At 28.8% G+C, this 18561-nt stretch overlaps 2 protein-coding genes across 2 annotated transcripts; one reads left to right on the forward strand and one right to left on the reverse strand.

The window, feature by feature from the left end:
• Nucleotides 1-8494: 8494 nt before the first annotated feature.
• On the forward strand, nt 8495-11211 carry LOC101260194 (peroxidase 17). The gene is made up of 3 exons (XM_004250060.5): nt 8495-8822; nt 9135-9326; nt 10443-11211. The coding sequence occupies exons 1-3, from the start codon at nt 8616-8618 to the stop codon at nt 11055-11057; spliced, it is 1014 nt and encodes a 337-aa protein (XP_004250108.1). The 5' UTR covers nt 8495-8615; the 3' UTR covers nt 11058-11211.
• A 2367-nt stretch (nt 11212-13578) lies between these two features.
• Nucleotides 13579-16829, reverse strand: LOC101261086 (serine/threonine-protein kinase SAPK2). Its single transcript, XM_010314333.4, has 9 exons — nt 16518-16829; nt 15856-15930; nt 15604-15705; nt 15065-15118; nt 14818-14910; nt 14632-14724; nt 14391-14495; nt 14187-14285; nt 13579-14102 (listed from the first exon to the last, which is right to left on the reverse strand). The coding sequence occupies exons 1-9, from the start codon at nt 16635-16637 to the stop codon at nt 13806-13808; spliced, it is 1038 nt and encodes a 345-aa protein (XP_010312635.1). The 5' UTR covers nt 16638-16829; the 3' UTR covers nt 13579-13805.
• Between the last annotated feature and the right edge of the window lie 1732 nt (nt 16830-18561).

Raw genomic sequence — 18561 nt, forward strand, 5'->3', positions numbered from 1 at the left:
ATAGATCCATTTTGTCTTCTACAAACAAGCTCATTTAACCTAATTATATTGTTCTTTCAATCAAAATCATCACAATTAAACTATAAATCTTCACTATCTTTTTAATTGTGCATAATGAGAAGAATGAGAAGGGAAAATGAGAAGAAAGAGAAATTTTGTCTATTTCTATATATTTGATCAACTATATAAATGAGATTTAAAAAATACGGTCAATTTTTAAGAGATAAAATTCACAAATTGTCATTTTTCAATCATGTAGTTGAAATATAGTTACTGTCACAAAGTTTGAAACTCTACGATTGAAATTTCGAAACTTTAAAAAATAATTCTTACCTTAAAGTTTCACGTCTCAAATTGAAAATTCCATAACAATAACTATTTTCAATCCCATACCTAAAAATAACAATTTCTATTTACCTTAATTTATCGATTAATCATAATAAATCATTATATTTCATAAAAATATCACATGCAAATAAAATTCTAATCCATACATTGGACCATTTTTTGGTGGGGGCAATAATCTCTTTTGACATTCTAAATAGGAAAAAAAGTATATCATCCTTTCCAAAGACAAATTTTTTAGATCCAATTATATAGAGTTGTTTGTTCCCCATTTTCCTTACAATATGGTCCAATTGTATATAGAGTCCCCTACATAGGGTGAATTATCAATCCTTACATAAACTTATTTTTTGGGAAATGTGTCACTCAATAGGTGGTTATATTTCCACAAAATTCCACAAAGACCATAAAGTACTAGTGATGGACATGTGTGATCCAATTTGTGTCAAGTATATGGTTATATATTGAGTATAATTTATACTTGTGTAGATTTCTTATGTTTTCATTATTTTAAGTATAATGGTGGGGGCTCCTATGAAAGAAAATGATAGGATGACAAGTTTAAAATCTTTAAATATGACATTTGTTTAATTGGCGGGATTGTTTGATCATTAATTAAAGATTCAGATTCGAATTTTGAATATGGAAAAAAAATTTAAAAGCATCACTCCCGAATGAGTACTGTAGTGCATGATTCAAATTTAATAAGATTCTAATGTAGATTTTGAATACGGAATGAAAAATTAGAAAAAGAAAAACATATTTTAGTCGAACACATGAATCGTGGTAAAGTATTTCAACACTTCCAATACAAATTTTGGAGAAGAGTTTACATAATCTCAAAGTGTTCCTTACATAAATAAGATAACTATATAATATATGTCATCTTCTTAAATTATACATGTCAGACTCAACTAGAATAAAGTTGCAGTTTTATGGCTTATTGAGAGACAATTGCGGGTAATTAAAAGAGATGATATATTTTAAGTAATAATCATCTACGTATATAATAGATGTTTGAGAACACGTGGAGAAGCTTTTTTCAAATTCTGAGTCGAAAATATCTAAAAATAAACATTTCGTCGTATGTTGAAATAATTAACTACTAAAATATGTCATAATTCAAACGTCTAAATATATAAAGACAAATTTTAAAAGTTTGATGTACTTTGATTTATGATTTAGAAATAGCATTTTTTTTTATAATTATTTTGCCAATGTTGTGTTAAACGAATTTTGTACGTAAAGGGGTAATGTTTGGTCAATTATTTATTTCTTTTATACAACACAAAGATGTGTCACAATTCACAAAATGGTGTAAAATGACAGAGAGGGGGACCTCTTGTTGTTTGGCTATTTTCTTCTTATGTACATTAATTTTATATTTGACATATTTAGGGCAACAAATACCCTTTAATTTGGATCATTATATATATTTAATCAGTAATTTCAATTTAAATCGTGAGATTAAAAAATTTCTAATATCTATAAAGTGTTTCTATTTTAATATATTAAATAATATTTTATAAATATCAAACACTGAACGACCAAAAAAAGACTAAAAAAATAACACTTATTCAAAGTTGATGTTTATTTGGGCTGTGGTGGAAGAACTTTATTTTTTTTTTGTTTTGTAGGAGTGAGAAAGACATATGGATAAAAGCTTAATAGTAAATTGATAGTTATTTATTCACGATATTGATAATATTGTATTATCAAATTATTTGAAAAATATTTAATATGAAACTACCTATATAATAATATATAAGTAGAATTGGTTATGAGAAAATTAAAGTAATGGTACCATTTATACTAAAGTATAAAGTTTGAATTATCATTTTCTTTTATATTAAATTAAAATATATTTAAAATTTGTAATTAGCATATTATGATTTAATATTGAAAGTGAAAAATGTTAAGTCAAAAGAAAAAAAAATTAAGATATCCAAAAATTTTACCCTTTTAAAAATTAATTAATTACATTTTTTTGATTTATTTATTATTATTTGACTTTTTTTAAATTTAAATTCATATTATGACTGATATTTAGTTGTTATCTTTACGTATATGATTTTATTCTTTTCATACTTACAACTTTTGATTATTAAGATATGCTATTTGAATTTTAATTGATTGTGGAAAAACAGTGGTCGTTAAAAACTTGAAAAAATATATAATTTTTTCATAATGATATTGTTATGATTAAAGTCTTAAGAAGAATGTATATGCTGTGTTTTTCTCTTTTATGTTTTTATTTGTTTTTCCTCTATTACATTAAAATATCATATTCATTTGATGTTTTTTTTTTTCACTCTTTTAAGAATTTATTTATAACTATTATATTTTATCATTCATTAAATGCATTTTTTTAATAAAGATTTTTATCTATACAAGCGAAAAAATATATATATTTAAAGCTAAGCATTAAGAAATACTTACTTTTTTTTGTCACATTCGATTTGTGTTCAATTTTTTCGTGTCATAATATGCCCAACTATAAATATTAAGTCACATCTAATTTGTCTTACCATTTAGTTAATTACACTTATATCAAATGATTCTAATTCAAACATTGCAAAATTTTGTTAATTATGTGTGCACAAAGTTTTAATTGTTTTTCTCCTAGACTACAAGAATTGTTTGGTTTGAAGACAAGTTATACTGAAAATTAAAATTATTCATGCTGAAATTTATTATAGTGGTATTATATTTTATTAGTTGTTCGATTCATTGTATTAATAATAATACAAGCAATGAAAACTGATGTATTTTTCTATCAAATGATGACTCACATCATTTGTAAGTCTTGTTTTGGGAGTGTCACCGCTGCCTCCACAAGGTACATCTCGCATCTATGAGCCTATATGAAATTTTTCCCTAGTAGCGAGAATATCAATTGGCGGTTGGGTGGGCGGTGGAGGGTTACAAGTTCGATAAAAATATTTTTTTGTAAAGATTTTAGTAGGTGTTTGGTTACGATTTGGTTGAGATTAGAAATAACAATTATTTGGAAGGGTATTTTTGAAATTAAAACTTTTAATTTTAGAAGTTTATTTTGAGTGAAAACTTGAAAATACTCCAATAATATATTTTTCATACTTAAAATTATGTATTACACTTGACAAAGAAATACTTATTCGAAATACTCTCAAAATATGAAATATTTCAAATATTCAATATATTAACAAATAACTCTATTAGATAAACGATAAGAAATTACTTTGTATTTTTCCGCCGCCCCTTAAATATAAGGAAAACAAATAATACTTGATAAGTACCCGTTTGTCCAAAAATATACATAGATTTGTATGTTTTTAAGCGTGTCGCATCATTTTACGGATCTATAAAAAGTTACATGAAACACACGTGCAAACACGTGTTCGTAAACTAGTTACCATCTATACAAGCGAAGAAAAAATGATATATTTTTCCTATCAATATAATGACTCACATCATTTGTAAGTCTTGCTTTGGGAGTGCCGCTGCTACCTCCACAAAATTTATCTTGCATCTATGAGCCGCTATAACTATATGAGTTTTTGCCCTTGTAGCGAGAATACCAATTGGAGGTTGGGTGGGTAGCGGTGAGTTATAAATTCGAAAAAAATATTTTAGTGTTAAAATTTTAACAGGTGTTTGGCTACGATTTGGTGGAGATTCGAAAAATAAAAATTATTTTGAAGGGTATTTTTGAGATTAAAAGTTTTAAGTAAGAAGTTGTTTTTGAGTGAAAACTTAAAAATACTCATAAAATATATTTTTCATTCTTAAAATTATGTATTTCAAACTTGACAAACAAATAATTATTTGAAATACTCTCGAAATACTAAATATTTCAAATATTCGATATATTAACAAACAACTAGACGACAAGAAATTATGTTGTGTTTGTTTCGCCGCCCCTTAAATATAAGGAAAACAAATAGTACTTGATTAGTACCCCAATGTCCAAAAATAAGTATACATAGATTTGTATGTTTTGACGTGTGTCGCATCAATTTACGGATATATAAAAAGTTACATGGGACATCGTGCAAAATCTGTGTCCGTAAACTAGTTACCATCTATACAAGCGAAGAATAAATGATGTATTTTTCCTATCAAAATGATGACTCTAATCATTTGAAAGTCTTGCTTTGGGAGTGCTGCCGCTGTCTCCACAAGGTACATTTCGCATCTATGAGCTGCTATAACTATATGAGTTTTTTCTCTAGTAGCGGAAATATCGATTGAAGGTTGGGTGGGCGACTGAGGGTTATAAATTCGAAAAAAATATTTTCTTGTCAAAATTTTAGTAGGTGTTTGGTTACAATTTGGTGGAGATTCGAAGAAAAAAAATTTGTTTAGAAGGGTATTTTTGAGATGAAAAGTTTTATAGTAAGAACTTTTTTTGAGTGAAAACTTGAAAATAATCCTAAAATATATTTTTCATACCTAAAGGCTAAAATTATGTATTTCAAACTTGATAAATAAATACTTATTTGAAATACTTCCAAAATATTAAGTATTTCAAATATTCAATTTATTAACAAACAACTCTTTTGATAAACGACAAGAAGTTTTTGCTTTTTTGCGTCGCCCCTTAAATCTAAGGTACATCTTGTATCTATGAGCCATTATAACTATATAAGTTTTTGCCTTAGTAGTTAGAATATCAATTGAGGTTTGGTGAGCGACGAAGGGTTATAAGTTTGATAAAAATATTTTCTGTTTAAAATTTTAGTAGGTATTTGGTTATAATTTGGTTGAGATTTGAAAAATAAAAATTATTTTGAAGGGTATTTTTGAGATTAAACGTTTTAAAGTAAGAAGTTTTATTTGAGGGAAAACTTGAAAATATCCCTAAAATTTATTTTCATACATAAAATTATGTATTTCAAACTTGATAAACAAATAATTATTTGAAATACTCCCATAGTATTAAGTATTTAAAATATTCAATTTATTAACAAACAACTCCATTAGATAGACGACAAGAAATTAATTTGTGTTTTTTTTTCGCCGCCCCTTAAATATAAGGAAAACAAATAGTACTTGATTAGTACCCCTATGTCCAAAAATAAGTAATACATAGATTTGTATGTTTTGCACGTGTGTCGCATCAATTTACGGATACATAAAAAGTTACATGGGACACACGTGCAAAACACGTGTCCGTTAACTAGTTACCATCTATACAAACGAATAAAAAATGATGTATAAATGATGACTCACATCATTTGCAAGTCTTGCTTTAGGAGTGCCACCGCTGGCTCCACAAGGTACATCTCAAATCTATAAGCCACTATAACTATATGAGCTTTTCCCCTAGTAGCGAGAATATCGATTGGGGATTTGGTGGGCGGTGGAGGGTTATAAGTTTGATAAAAATACTTTTCTATTAAAATTTTAGTAGGTGTTTGATCACGATTTGATTGAGATTCGAAAAATAAAAATTATTTGAAAGGTTATATTTTGGATTAAAAGAGTTAATTTTAGAAGTTTTTTTTGAGTGAAAACTTGAAAATACTCCTAAAATATATTTTTCATACTTAAAATTATGTATTACAAACAGGACAAACAAATACTTATTTGAAATACTCTCAAAATTTTAAGTATGTCAAATATTCGATTTATTAACAAACAACTCTATAGATAAACGATAAGAAATTACTTTGTATTTTTTTTTGCCGCTCCTTAAGTATAAGGAAAACAAATAGTACTTGATTAGTAACCCTTTATCCAAAAATAAGTATACATAGATATGCATATTCTGTACGTGTGTCACATCATTTTACAAATCTATAAAAAGTTACATGGAACACACGTGTAGAAAATGTGTCCGTAAACTAGTTACCATTTATACAAGTGAAGAAAAAATGATGTATTTTCTCTATCAAAATGATGGCTCACATCACTTGTAAGTCTTGCTTTGGGAGTGCCGCAGCTGCCTCCACAAGGTACATCTCGCATCTATGAGCCGCTATAACTATATGACTTTTTGCCCTAGCAGCAAGAATATCGATTGATAAAATTTTAATAGGTATTTGGTTATGATTTTGTAGAGATTTGAAAAATAAAAATTATTTTGAAGGGTATTTTAGAAATTAAAATTTTTAAAGTAAGCATTTTTTGTGTGTGTGAAAACTTGAAAATAATCATAAAGTATATTTTTTCATACTTAAAATTATGTATTTCAAACTTGATAAACAAATACTTATTTGAAATACTCTCAAAATATTAAGTATTTCAAATATTCGATTTATTAACAAACAACTCTATTAGATAAATGACAAGAAATCACTTTGTATTTTTCGCCTCCCCCTCGATTATAAGGAAAACAAATAGTACTTGATTAGTATCCATTTGTCCCAAAATAAGTATACATAGATTTGTATGTTTTACATGTGTATCGCATCATTTTACGGCTTTATGAAAAATTTCATAGGACACGCGAGACACACGTGCAAAACACGTGTCCGTAAACTAGTTACGATCTATACAAGCTAGAAAAAAAGGATGTATTTTTCCTATCAAAATGATGGCTCAAATCATTTGTAAGTCTTGCTTTAGGAGTGGCGATGTTACCTCCACAAGCCACTATAATTATATGAATTCTTGACCTAGTAGCGAGAATATCAATCGGAGGTTAGGTGGGTGACAGAGGATTATAAGTTCAATAAAAATATTTTCTGATTAAAATTTTAGTAGGTGTTTGGTTACGATTTGGTTGAGATTCAAAAATAAAAATTATTTTGAAGGGTATTTTTGAGATTAAAAGTTGTAAAGTTAGAAGTTTTCTTTTTACTGAAAACTTGAAATACTTCTAGAATATAATTTTCATACTTAAAATTATGTATCTCAAACTTGATAAACAAATACTTCTTTGATATACTCCCAAAATATTAAATATTTCAAATATTCGATTTATTAACAAACAACTCTATTAGATAAATGATAAGAAATCACTTTGTATTTTTCGCCTCGCCCACGATTATAAGGAAAACAAATAGTACTTGATTAGTACCCATTTGTCCCAAAATAAGTATACATAGATTTGTATATATAAAGGTATCCTTAAGAAATGACTGGTGTGAAATCTTTTCTCGCGATGATCGATATCTACTATGCATTTTTGTTGAGTCACATTCAATTTACATTTAATTGTCAATGTTGAGTCACGTTTAATTTGTAATTATTTTTCATCTATCATCCCACAATACGTCCAAATATCAATATTAAATTCAAAAAGTGTTAATTGTTTTTCTCCCTAGACTAGGGTTTGTTTGGTCTGATGACAAATTACGGTGAAAACCACAAATTACTAATGTTGAAATTCATTTATATTATATTTTATTGATCGCTTGATTTATTAAATTAAAAATAACATGTATTGCACAATTTTTAAGAAGAATTTGTTTGTTTTACAAAAAAAAAATCCCATTCCATCTTATTTAGTAGAAAAACGATTTGAGGACCTCATGGATATTTTCGTCATTTTATCTCAAAATAATTAATCTCTATACTATTATTATCACTTTCTCGCAAAGTAATATATTCAGATACTAATCACTACCTTGGTATAACTATTCCCAAAATCAATAAATAAACATGAAATAAAAGGATGTTGAATTTTTGTTTAAGAACAATCTAGATTCAATCCTCGAAAATGAAAAATTCTTCACAAGGAGCGTATCCAATTTGAGTCAATAAATTTAATCTCGATTCTATTATTTTCACCTTCTCATAAAGTATATGTTCAGATACTTGTTACTAATCTTAACATAACTTTTTGCAAAATCAATAAATAAACAGAAAATAAATAAAAAAATTAAATTTTACTCCAGAATCGTCTAGATTTAGTCCTCAAAAATAATGAAATCTTGACCAAAAACATATTCAATTATAGTCAATAAATTTAAATTAATCAATCAATAAACTTCCATTCGAGCAATTCAAATAAAAAGAAAAATACATCACCTATTCTACTACCAATGCAACAAGTAGGTCCAATTGATTGAAATTATCAGAAAATAAATGACAAAAATGATTATGAAAATTATACATAAGACCATGACCCTACCCCACCCCCTAACCCCACCCAACCCAAAACAAACTCTTCACAATTGGCCACTTTGTCTCAACCAAAAAATCCCCTATATAATGCTGACAACACATCCAAATTAGGATTTTCTCTCTTTAAGAACCCACCCATCTCTCTCAAAAGCAAAAAAAAAAAAAAAACACTAGTTTTTTCTAGAGAACAAAAAAAAAAAAAACAAGAATCAAGAATGGGTTACACCCTTTTGTTCTTCTTCATTCTTCTCCAAAGTTTGAATCTTTTTGCTATTTCTACAACATTAAAACCCTATTTTTACTCCAGAACTTGCCCAAAAGCTGAATTTATAGTCAAAGAAGTTATGAAAAAAGCTATGAAAAGAGAAACAAGAAGCATAGCTTCTGTCATGAGATTGCAATTTCATGATTGTTTTGTTAATGTAAGAATTTCAAGAACCCCATTTACCCCCCCACCCTCACCCCACCCCTTTCCCCCCATAAAGATTGGTTCTTTTTGGTTGATGTTTTGTGTTCTTGAATTTATGCCATAAAAATTGGTTCTTTTTTGGTTAATGTTTTGAGTTCTTGATTTTTTTCGCCATAAAGATTGGTTCTTTTTGGTTAATGTTTTGTGTTCTGATTTTTTTGCCATAAAGATTGGTTCTTTTTGGTTAATGTTTGTGTTCTTGATTTTTTCCCCATAAAGATTGATTCTTTTTGGCTAATGTTTTGTGTTGTTTGATTTTTTTTAGGGATGTGATGCTTCTTTGTTGTTGGATGATACACCAAACATGCTTGGTGAAAAGTTAGCTTTATCTAATATAAATTCATTGAGGTCTTATGAAGTTGTTGATGAAATTAAAGAGGCTTTGGAGCAAGCTTGTCCTGGCGTTGTTTCTTGTGCTGATCTTTTAATCATTGCTGCTAGAGATGCTGTTGTTCTGGTAATTTTTTTTTTAGTCTTTTATCTTTTTACTTTCATTTCTTAAAAAGGAAAAAGATCATTGTTTTTTTTATTACTTTTTTGTGTGGGGTAGTGTGGTAGTGGGGTAGGGGAGGCAGGGACAAATGGAGGAGGGGGGGTTCATCACTTTGGGAGTGTTGCCGTCGCCTTCACAAGGTACATTTGGCGTCTATAAGCGGCGAAAGTATGAGTTTGCCCTAGTAGTGATATCGAGTGGGGGTGGGGGTGGGGCGGAGTGGGAGCGGCGAAGCGTTACAAATTTGATATAAACATTTTCCCATTAAATTTTAGTAGGTTTTTGGTATTGATTCGGTTGAGATATGAAAAGTTAAAATTATTTTGAAGGGTATTTTTGAAATAAAAAAATTTTAAATTAGAAAGTTTCTTTTTCGAGTGAAAACTTGTAAATACTCCCAAAATATATTTTCCATACTTAAAATTATGTATATTCAAGCTTGATAAAGAAATAATTATTTGAAATCATCTTTAAAAATCAAGTATTTCAAGTATTCAATTTATTCATGAAGAAACAACTCTGTTTAGATTATCGATAAAAATCACTTCGTATTTTTCGTCGCCCCTCATGTATAAAGAAAACAAATGGTATTTGATTAGTCCCTCGTCCCAAAATAAGTTGTTAATTTATTCATAAACATACAACTTTGTTTAGATTATCGATAAGAAATCACTTTGTATTTTCTGCCGCCCCTCGAACGTAAAGAAACCAAATGGTATTTGATTAGTCTCCCATCCCAAAATAAGTTGTTAATTTATTCATGAAAAAACAACTCTGTTTAGATTATCGATAAGAAATCACTTCGTATTATCAGCCGCTCCTCGAAGGTAAAGAAAACAAATGGTATTTGATTAGCCCCCTCCCCCCTCCCAAAATAAGTTGTTTTTATAATAATAATTCAAGACTGAAATAAGCAATAGTTTCCAATTATACCCTTGCATCAATTCTTAAGAAATATCTACTAATAAATATTGCACAACTTAGTCAAACTATCTATTATATTTACTTGTTTTTCGTGATGAGTGTGAAATAAGCTAAAACAACTACTGTTATTTGTTTTCTATCTTTTTACTCTATTAGAGTGGAGGTCCATATTGGGAAGTAAAGTTGGGAAGACTAGACAGTTTAACAGCAAGCCAAGAAGACTCAAACCAAATCATGCCAAGTCCAAGATCAAATGCAACCTATCTCATTGATCTTTTTAGTAGATTCAATCTTTCAGTCCAAGATCTTGTATCCCTCTCTGGCTCTCATTCCATTGGCAAAGGAAGATGTTTCTCCATTGTGTTTAGGCTATACAATCAGTCCGGCTCGGGGCGTCCTGACCCCTCCATTGAACCACCATTTAGAGAAAAGCTAGACAAACTTTGTCCACTTGGTGGCGATGGGAATGTGACCGGAGATTTAGATGCAACGCCTGAGCTGTTTGACAATCAGTATTTCAAAGATTTGATGAACGGGAGAGGGTTTCTGAATTCTGATGAAACGCTTTTTACTAACTCTATAACGAGGGAGTATGTTGAGGAGTATAGTGTTGATCAAGAAAGGTTTTTTAATGATTTCGCCGAAGGAATGGTTAAGATGGGTGATCTACAGTCGGGGCGTCCTGGTGAGATAAGACGCGATTGTAGGGTGGTTAATAGCTATAGACCTGGTGTTGCAGTCTTGTTTGAGACTTCAAACAAAAAAGGGTAAAAAATTAGGACTTTGCTTTTGTTATTAATGGTAATGATAGTATAGCAAGTTGACTTGTTTCTATGTATGTTTGATGGTTTGGCTAGTGGGATGCCTTAAAAAGATATATTGTAACATTATTAGAAATGAGAAAAATAGCCCAATCACTTATTAATGTGTTACTTTTTTTTTTTTTGGGCCATGTTAACAATATTCTAATTGAAAAAAAATATAGAATTTAAATGAAACGAACATGAAAAGTGAAAATTTATATTTTTCACTTTAGACTTAAGCTTGGAATTGAGACGTAGAGTTATTATAAATTATCATCGATATGAAAGAACATAGCAATATATAATATCTAAACGCGTAATTATTTATTTATAATATCAGTTTCAATGCTTAAAAGTTCTTGGTACCATCGGAATCATGGAAAACCTGTTTACCTAAAGAGCTTTAGATCAACATAAGCTATACAAAATCCAAATTCAGTGCAAATACTATATGTGGACCAAGTTATTTTTATTTATCGGAATCTAGTTTGTTCGGCATAAATTTAGAGAATTTTTGTTGCGCTTAATATAAATTTACAGACATTTATGTGAATGATTTGTGCTAAAAAAGGCTTAGAACTGTATTGGGCCTTTTGGGCCAATTGATCATAATGGGCCTTCTAATAGGATGGACCTCAATAAAAAGCCTTTTTTTTGTGTGTGTGGGGTGCGGTGAATACTAACATGGTTATACAAAGGTACTGATTAATTAGTCATTATAATTATTTTTTTTACTTAATTGATGATTACGTTGAGTGGAGTTTTGAAATTGTATAACTTATATGTATAATGTAATTTAGTACCATAAAATTTGTATATATGTTTTTAAAGTTTGAGATATTTGTATAACTTACTATCATTATTTTAATTTTTTTTTCAAAAAGTACAAAAACAATATGATTATGTCATCAACTCTACTATTATATAATTAGTTTATTAATATTAATTTAAGTCCCTATCACTAAGCGTTGAGGATGTTGTTATAAAGGTCAACACACATTCATAATGTTGTTTAATGTTTAATTATCTTATGTGTTGCATGATTGATGTGAAAATTTCCCATTTTCTAATGTCTTCCATGACTAGAGTGGCAAAAAGGGGTCGGGTCGAATATAAATGGATTAAAAATAAGATGAAATAAAAAGGAATGTAATATTTTGTCTGTCTATATTTAATATTTATTAAAAAAAATAAGTTAATTGATGGGAATAACATGATCATAAATAAACACAAATATAAAACTGAAAAATTAAAAAATAACAAGTGAACAAATGAGTATTGTTATATGAATGACTTACGCATTCTTCTGAATTATATGTAAGAAATTAATTTTTGAAAAATAGTAAAAATACATCAGAACAATCATTTTTTTTTTATCAAAAACATACCTCCAATGAATTTCATGAAAAAAAAATCATATTAATCATCTAAATATTTATTCTTTAGCGAATTTATAAATAATATCTATCTTTGATCAATTATCATTACAATAAAAATAACTTTTGACGGTAATAAATATGCACATTAACAAAAAGCGCTAAAATCTTTATCAACATTAGTTAATTGTCATTAGATCCAATGTTACTATAGATTTTAAAGATATTTATAAAAAGAAGTGCTAAATACATCTAAAAGAATATATTTCGTAATAATTAATCTATTATATGATTAAATATCCAATCTTACATTTAATAGGTCAGATTAGATGGTTACTTGTTCTATTTAGTTAGCCCTATCCATTAACATTATTATGGGAAACTTCAAGATCTAGCAAGCCAAAGATTCAATAATTAAAGACAACTATTATAGCACAAAATTGTTACTAACTTATATACAAGTGGGACACACATATCAATTATTGGGAGGATACATAAGAATTAATATAAGCAGCACAAAAACATTATCCTGTTTTTTTTCCCCCCCAAAAATATATACCATGGAAACCTTGTAACCAATTTAAAAAAAAAGAAAGTTAGGATTAGATATATAAATCTTTGGATATTAACAAAACAAATCATCTATGCAATTTTATTGGCATAATATACTTGTGGTTTAAAACACAAGTACAACTTGTAGTGTTTATATACAGTTATAAGAATGTTATATACATTATAATAAAAATGATCATCAGCGAGAATTAATTTTTAATTGTCGTTAAATATATATTTTTAGCGGTAATTGACAGTCTTTGTATGTGTCTCTAAAGTCTTTAACGATATTGGTTCTAATGGCACTTAATTATTGCCGGTAAAAACTTTAACACTTTTTATTAATGCTAATATTTAATGCCGCTAAAATTAATGAGAAGGTTCATATATGATGAATATTTCTATATTGTATAATCTTATAAAGACCTTCAGCTTCTTGTCAAAATTAGATAATTTCTTAACCATTATATATAAGAGATTAAGTAAAAGGAAAAATATCATTTAATCATGGTTTAACTTTGACTTTGACCTTCATGACACAATATAAAGTAACACTCATCATAAATAACCTTTAATGCACATACTAAAGCTTCCATTATACACCATAAAATTCAAAAAACAATCAAACCACATCAAATCTACACATGTAACACTCATAATACAAAGATTAAAAAAAAAAAAAAAACCCCTTCGCTCATCTCTATCTCATAATCTACATTAATCTCTTGCCATATGTAAAACCTGATAAAAGATCTGATCACATCGAGTCTATTGTACACATGCAACACTCATAATGCACAAACGAATTCCCCACTGGTCTCTATCTCATCATCAGTATCATCATCAATATCTGAATCATCATCTTCAAAATCAATGCTACTACTTCCATTGACAAATAAATCACAACCTTTGGGCCCTTCTCCTGGCTTTTTTGCCTCTTGAATTATAGCCAACACTTCATCAATACTTTGAGTTGGTTCATTTTCTTCTTTCATTTGTAAACTTGCATCCTCTCCTTCCATATATTCTATAGGCAAATCCTTTAGAAACCAAGGTTGTTTTTTAATCTCTTCAATAGTTATTCTCTACATATACACAAAAAATATACAATAATTACTTAATCATCAATAAAAACAACAAAAAATATACAAATTTGAAGTGAAAAATACCTTGCTAGGGTCAGCTACAAATATTTGAGATAAAAGAAGCTTACACTCCTTTGAAACTCGAACGTAATAAGGGATTGAATACTGAACGCTTAATATCCTCTGTCATGAATCAAAATTTTACGTATGTTATACTGAGTAACATTCAATGACCATACATGAAATTCACGCGTTTTTTTTTATTTATAAAAATGAATCATAACTTACTGTTAAAGTTTTCCTGAAATTTCTTGGATCTTCAGGATCTTCAAAAGGATAAGCACCAACAAGCATCACATACAATGTTACCCCACAAGACCAAACATCTGCTAGCTTTTACATCCAAAATAATGACATTTAAACCATGAAGTTCAAGTCAAACAAATAGTTAGATGCAAATGAACGAATTTAAGTTATACATACTGACAATATACGATCAAAATTATTACTCAGATCGTTATAATTGTACCTTCCCATCATACTCTTTTCTCGATAGGACTTCTGGGGCGATATAGGCCGGTGTTCCAACAGTAGATTTAGGTTGAGAATGCAAGAGCGATGACTAAACAATGAATTATACGTACAACAATGAGAAACTATTTTGATGAAAAAAACAATCAAATTTCAACATAGAGTAGAGTTTCAAGATCATTGCCTTTGAGTAGCCAAAATCGCATATTTTAAGACGCGGTTTTGAGCTACCATCTAAGAGCGTGTTTTCGAGCTTGAGATCTCTATGACAAATTTGCTGCATTCAAAAAAAAATAAATATTTGGACATCACAATGCATGTCATAGAACATGAGTATCATATAAGAGTTTGAGAAGCATCCCGCGTTAGTAGAGCTCAGAAAAGAACCGCAAATAAATTAATTTAAATGAAGTAATAGGTTTCAATTTTACCATTGAGTGACAGTAACTGACTCCTGATATTAGTTGTTGAAAGAAAAATCTTGCCTGAAAAATATAACAAAAAAAAGAGGACAGATAACATGAAAAAAGAGCTCAAAATAGTAAAATTGAATTATATATTTGATAAAACAATTTGGGACTTTTAAGCAAAAAAATTATGATTTAATAAACGAAATTATGCTTAGTTTCGGTAAAAGGAAGGATGTAACACGAGAACTTAATTCCTAAGGAGTCTCCCATTTTAGTACTACTCTCGTCCAAACATGATTAGTTTCAGAGTTCTGATGAGATTCGATGTGATAGTGTTTGATATAATCACATATTTATTCGAAATTCTAAAAGATGGATCAAAATTTAAAAATAGATGTGCGTATCTCAAACTTCCAAGAAGAAGAAGAACTAATTTGAGTGTTTATCTATGTTACACTCAGACTCCTCAAAAATGCTATAGGGTGCGTGTCAAACCCTCAAAAATGGGGCAACATTTTTGGATAATCCGACCAACGTATTTTTTTTTTTGTGTGTGTTACCTCATCTTCACTGAATCTACCAGCATTGCATATTCTTTCAAAAAGCTCTCCACCAGCAGCATATTCCATCACTATAGCTAGATGAGTTGGGGTAAGAAATACCTACACAATAATGAACAACATGCTTTAAAACTTGGTCCATCGAACGTGTTGAAAACATAATTAAGTAAATAAATGTGTGGTGCGCTCTTTTTTTTAGTTTAAGCTTTTAAACGAGACGTTGACAAAGATAATTAATACATCATTAGTTACCTCTTTGAATCTAATGATATTGGGATGCCTCAAGGACCTATGATTCATGATTTCTCTCTGAACATGTTCATCAATCTGCACTCATACAACACCAAAATAAATCAAAGGAAAAATAGCAAAAATTAATCTTGTCAATTAACTTACTCAAAAAATTTCGAGTTCTAGATATGAAAAAAAATCCTGGTAGGGAACGCTTTCCCTTTTAACAGGCCTTACACAACGCGAATCAGGCTTAGTTAGACCCCCAAAGTGGATACCAAACTCCAACAACAATAACAAAATATCCAGTCTAATTCACCAAGTGAGGTCCGTGGAAGGTAGAATACACCCAGACCTTTACCCTACCTTTTATGGAGTGGAGCTAGTTCTGACAGACCGTCAGCTCAAAATAAAAGTATTCTACGCGAGATTGTAAGAAAATAAGACGGTAATATAAAAACACAAAACAACCAAAGCAACAAATAGTAATACACGTTAAAAGATAAAGAAACTACACGATAACTAAATAATACTCTACTAGAAGGAGAAGATGAGGCAAGCACTCTACTTCTACCACACAACGAGCAATAACATTCAGCTACTTACTAATCTTCTACCCTAATTCTCGACCTCAGATGCGGAGCGCCGAAAAGGAAAAAAAAAAAAAATAAAGCAACACAAACCTTTTTTCCTCTCTCAATATACTTGACAGCATAAAGCTCATTTGTCAACTTATCTTTGACTAACTTAGCTACACCAAAATTGCCAGAACCAATATCTTTCAAAACTTCATACCTTTCCATTATATTAATAAAAAAAATGTATAAATTTGAGTATTTTGAAAACAAAAAAATTAATACATGTATGGCACTATTTATAATAATAACTAAAGTGAATTGTTGATCAATAGTCCTACTTGACAAGAACAAACACTAGAGAATGGTAGACACGTGGCACTGTTCCAATGGATTGAATTTTTAGTGTAATTTTAAGATATATTGAACCTACCAACGTGGTATATTTAAATGCCTAAAACTAAAAAGAGAAGACTAACATAAAAAAGATGACAAAAGATCAATGATGGCTCAGGATTTTTTTAGTAAAAAGAATGTAATTTTCTGACGAAGAAAGGTTTTGGACGTGTGATTGTCCGAGTCTTATAAAGAGATTGTAATTTCAATGTAGGATGACATCCATTCATAGTTCGATCTTATTGAGCATGACTTTGATACCATGTTGAATTAGATTTGAAGCTTAATTCAGGTTCGAAAAATTAGCTCAAGGGGAAGAGATGTCTGAACCGTTATAATGATCTCAAAATTCTTTTCATTCACATATGTGAGACATTTTATTCATCAAGATGAACCTCTTCTGCCTTTTAACTCCGTCCATATAAAAAAAATGATGAGATTCTTCTTTCATTTTCTCTGTCGACTTTAATATTAATGGTTTAGTGGAAAAATCAATATATAATCATTAATATTACAATAAAGAGTTAGTCTGAACCCATAATTTTAAAATATGAATTCAAAAAAATCTTAAAAGTAAAATCTATAAATTTTAAATTCTGAATTCCGTTTTCGTGTGACCGGGGAGCTACGTTAGTGATACAAATATTGTGAATTCTTTGCAAAATTGTGAACGAAAATCTTTAAATTCTAAAGCCAACGTGATATTTCTAAACTTATATTATATGTTTCTACTTTTTACTTTAATCAATGAAACTAAAAAATCATAACTTTATATGTGACGTAAATCTGAATTATTCAAATCCGAAATTTGAGACCCTTACTAGCCTTGCAACTTCACAACCCCCCCCCCCCCCCCCTAAACCCCCTTTATAAAGTTTAGACAAATCATGAGCAAGTTATCAGCCATATAAAGTGCAAGAAAGTTGGTGAGATAAGAGAAACCATATCCTTACAATTTTATTCCCTCCTTTGTCACCATTGGAGTATTCCCTACTTATCAAATTTAATTCAGAAAATATTTTCAAATTTTTTTTTATGTTTATTTGATTAGAATATACTTTTTTTTAAAAAAAAATTAGTTGATTAAAAATGAAAAGAAAGTTATATTTTTTAATACAAATTTCATAAGCGACATTTCAAATTTATTATCTCTTTCTCGTCTATTCAACATTCTCACCCCTTGACCATTCCAATATATCCCACCCCCATAATGTGTTTGCTTTTCCTGCTTTCTTTTCAAATACAAAAAAATATTATCTTTTCACATATATATATATATATGTTATTTAAATTTTATGATATAATATTACCGAATCAATTGATATATAATCATTTTATTTGATATAATTGCATTATTTCCTTATATTTATTCCCAATTTGTCCTTATTTATATAATAATTCTATATTGCCACTTGATAATTTGCCTCATATACTACTTTTTCTTTATAAATTATATTATTCTTCAAAATTCTAGTGCATCACATTATAAAGCTACAAAATATAATTTTTTTTTATTAAAATTAACAAATATATATATGTTTGAATGTGGAGCATAATATAATATAAAATACCTAAACAAGCTGTAAAGGTAGTAAAGATTAGACGTTAACTGATAAAGCCAAATATGCATTAATAATCATAAACAACTGGCAAATCATTAGATTGACAAAAACTTTCATTAAATTAGGAACCAAATGTCAAAAGGACAAAGACAATACATACACCATTAATAATGTATTTATTGAAGCATTTTCTC

Source organism: Solanum lycopersicum, chromosome 11 (assembly GCF_036512215.1).
Source record: "Solanum lycopersicum chromosome 11, SLM_r2.1".
Taxonomy (NCBI): Eukaryota; Viridiplantae; Streptophyta; class Magnoliopsida; order Solanales; family Solanaceae; genus Solanum; species Solanum lycopersicum.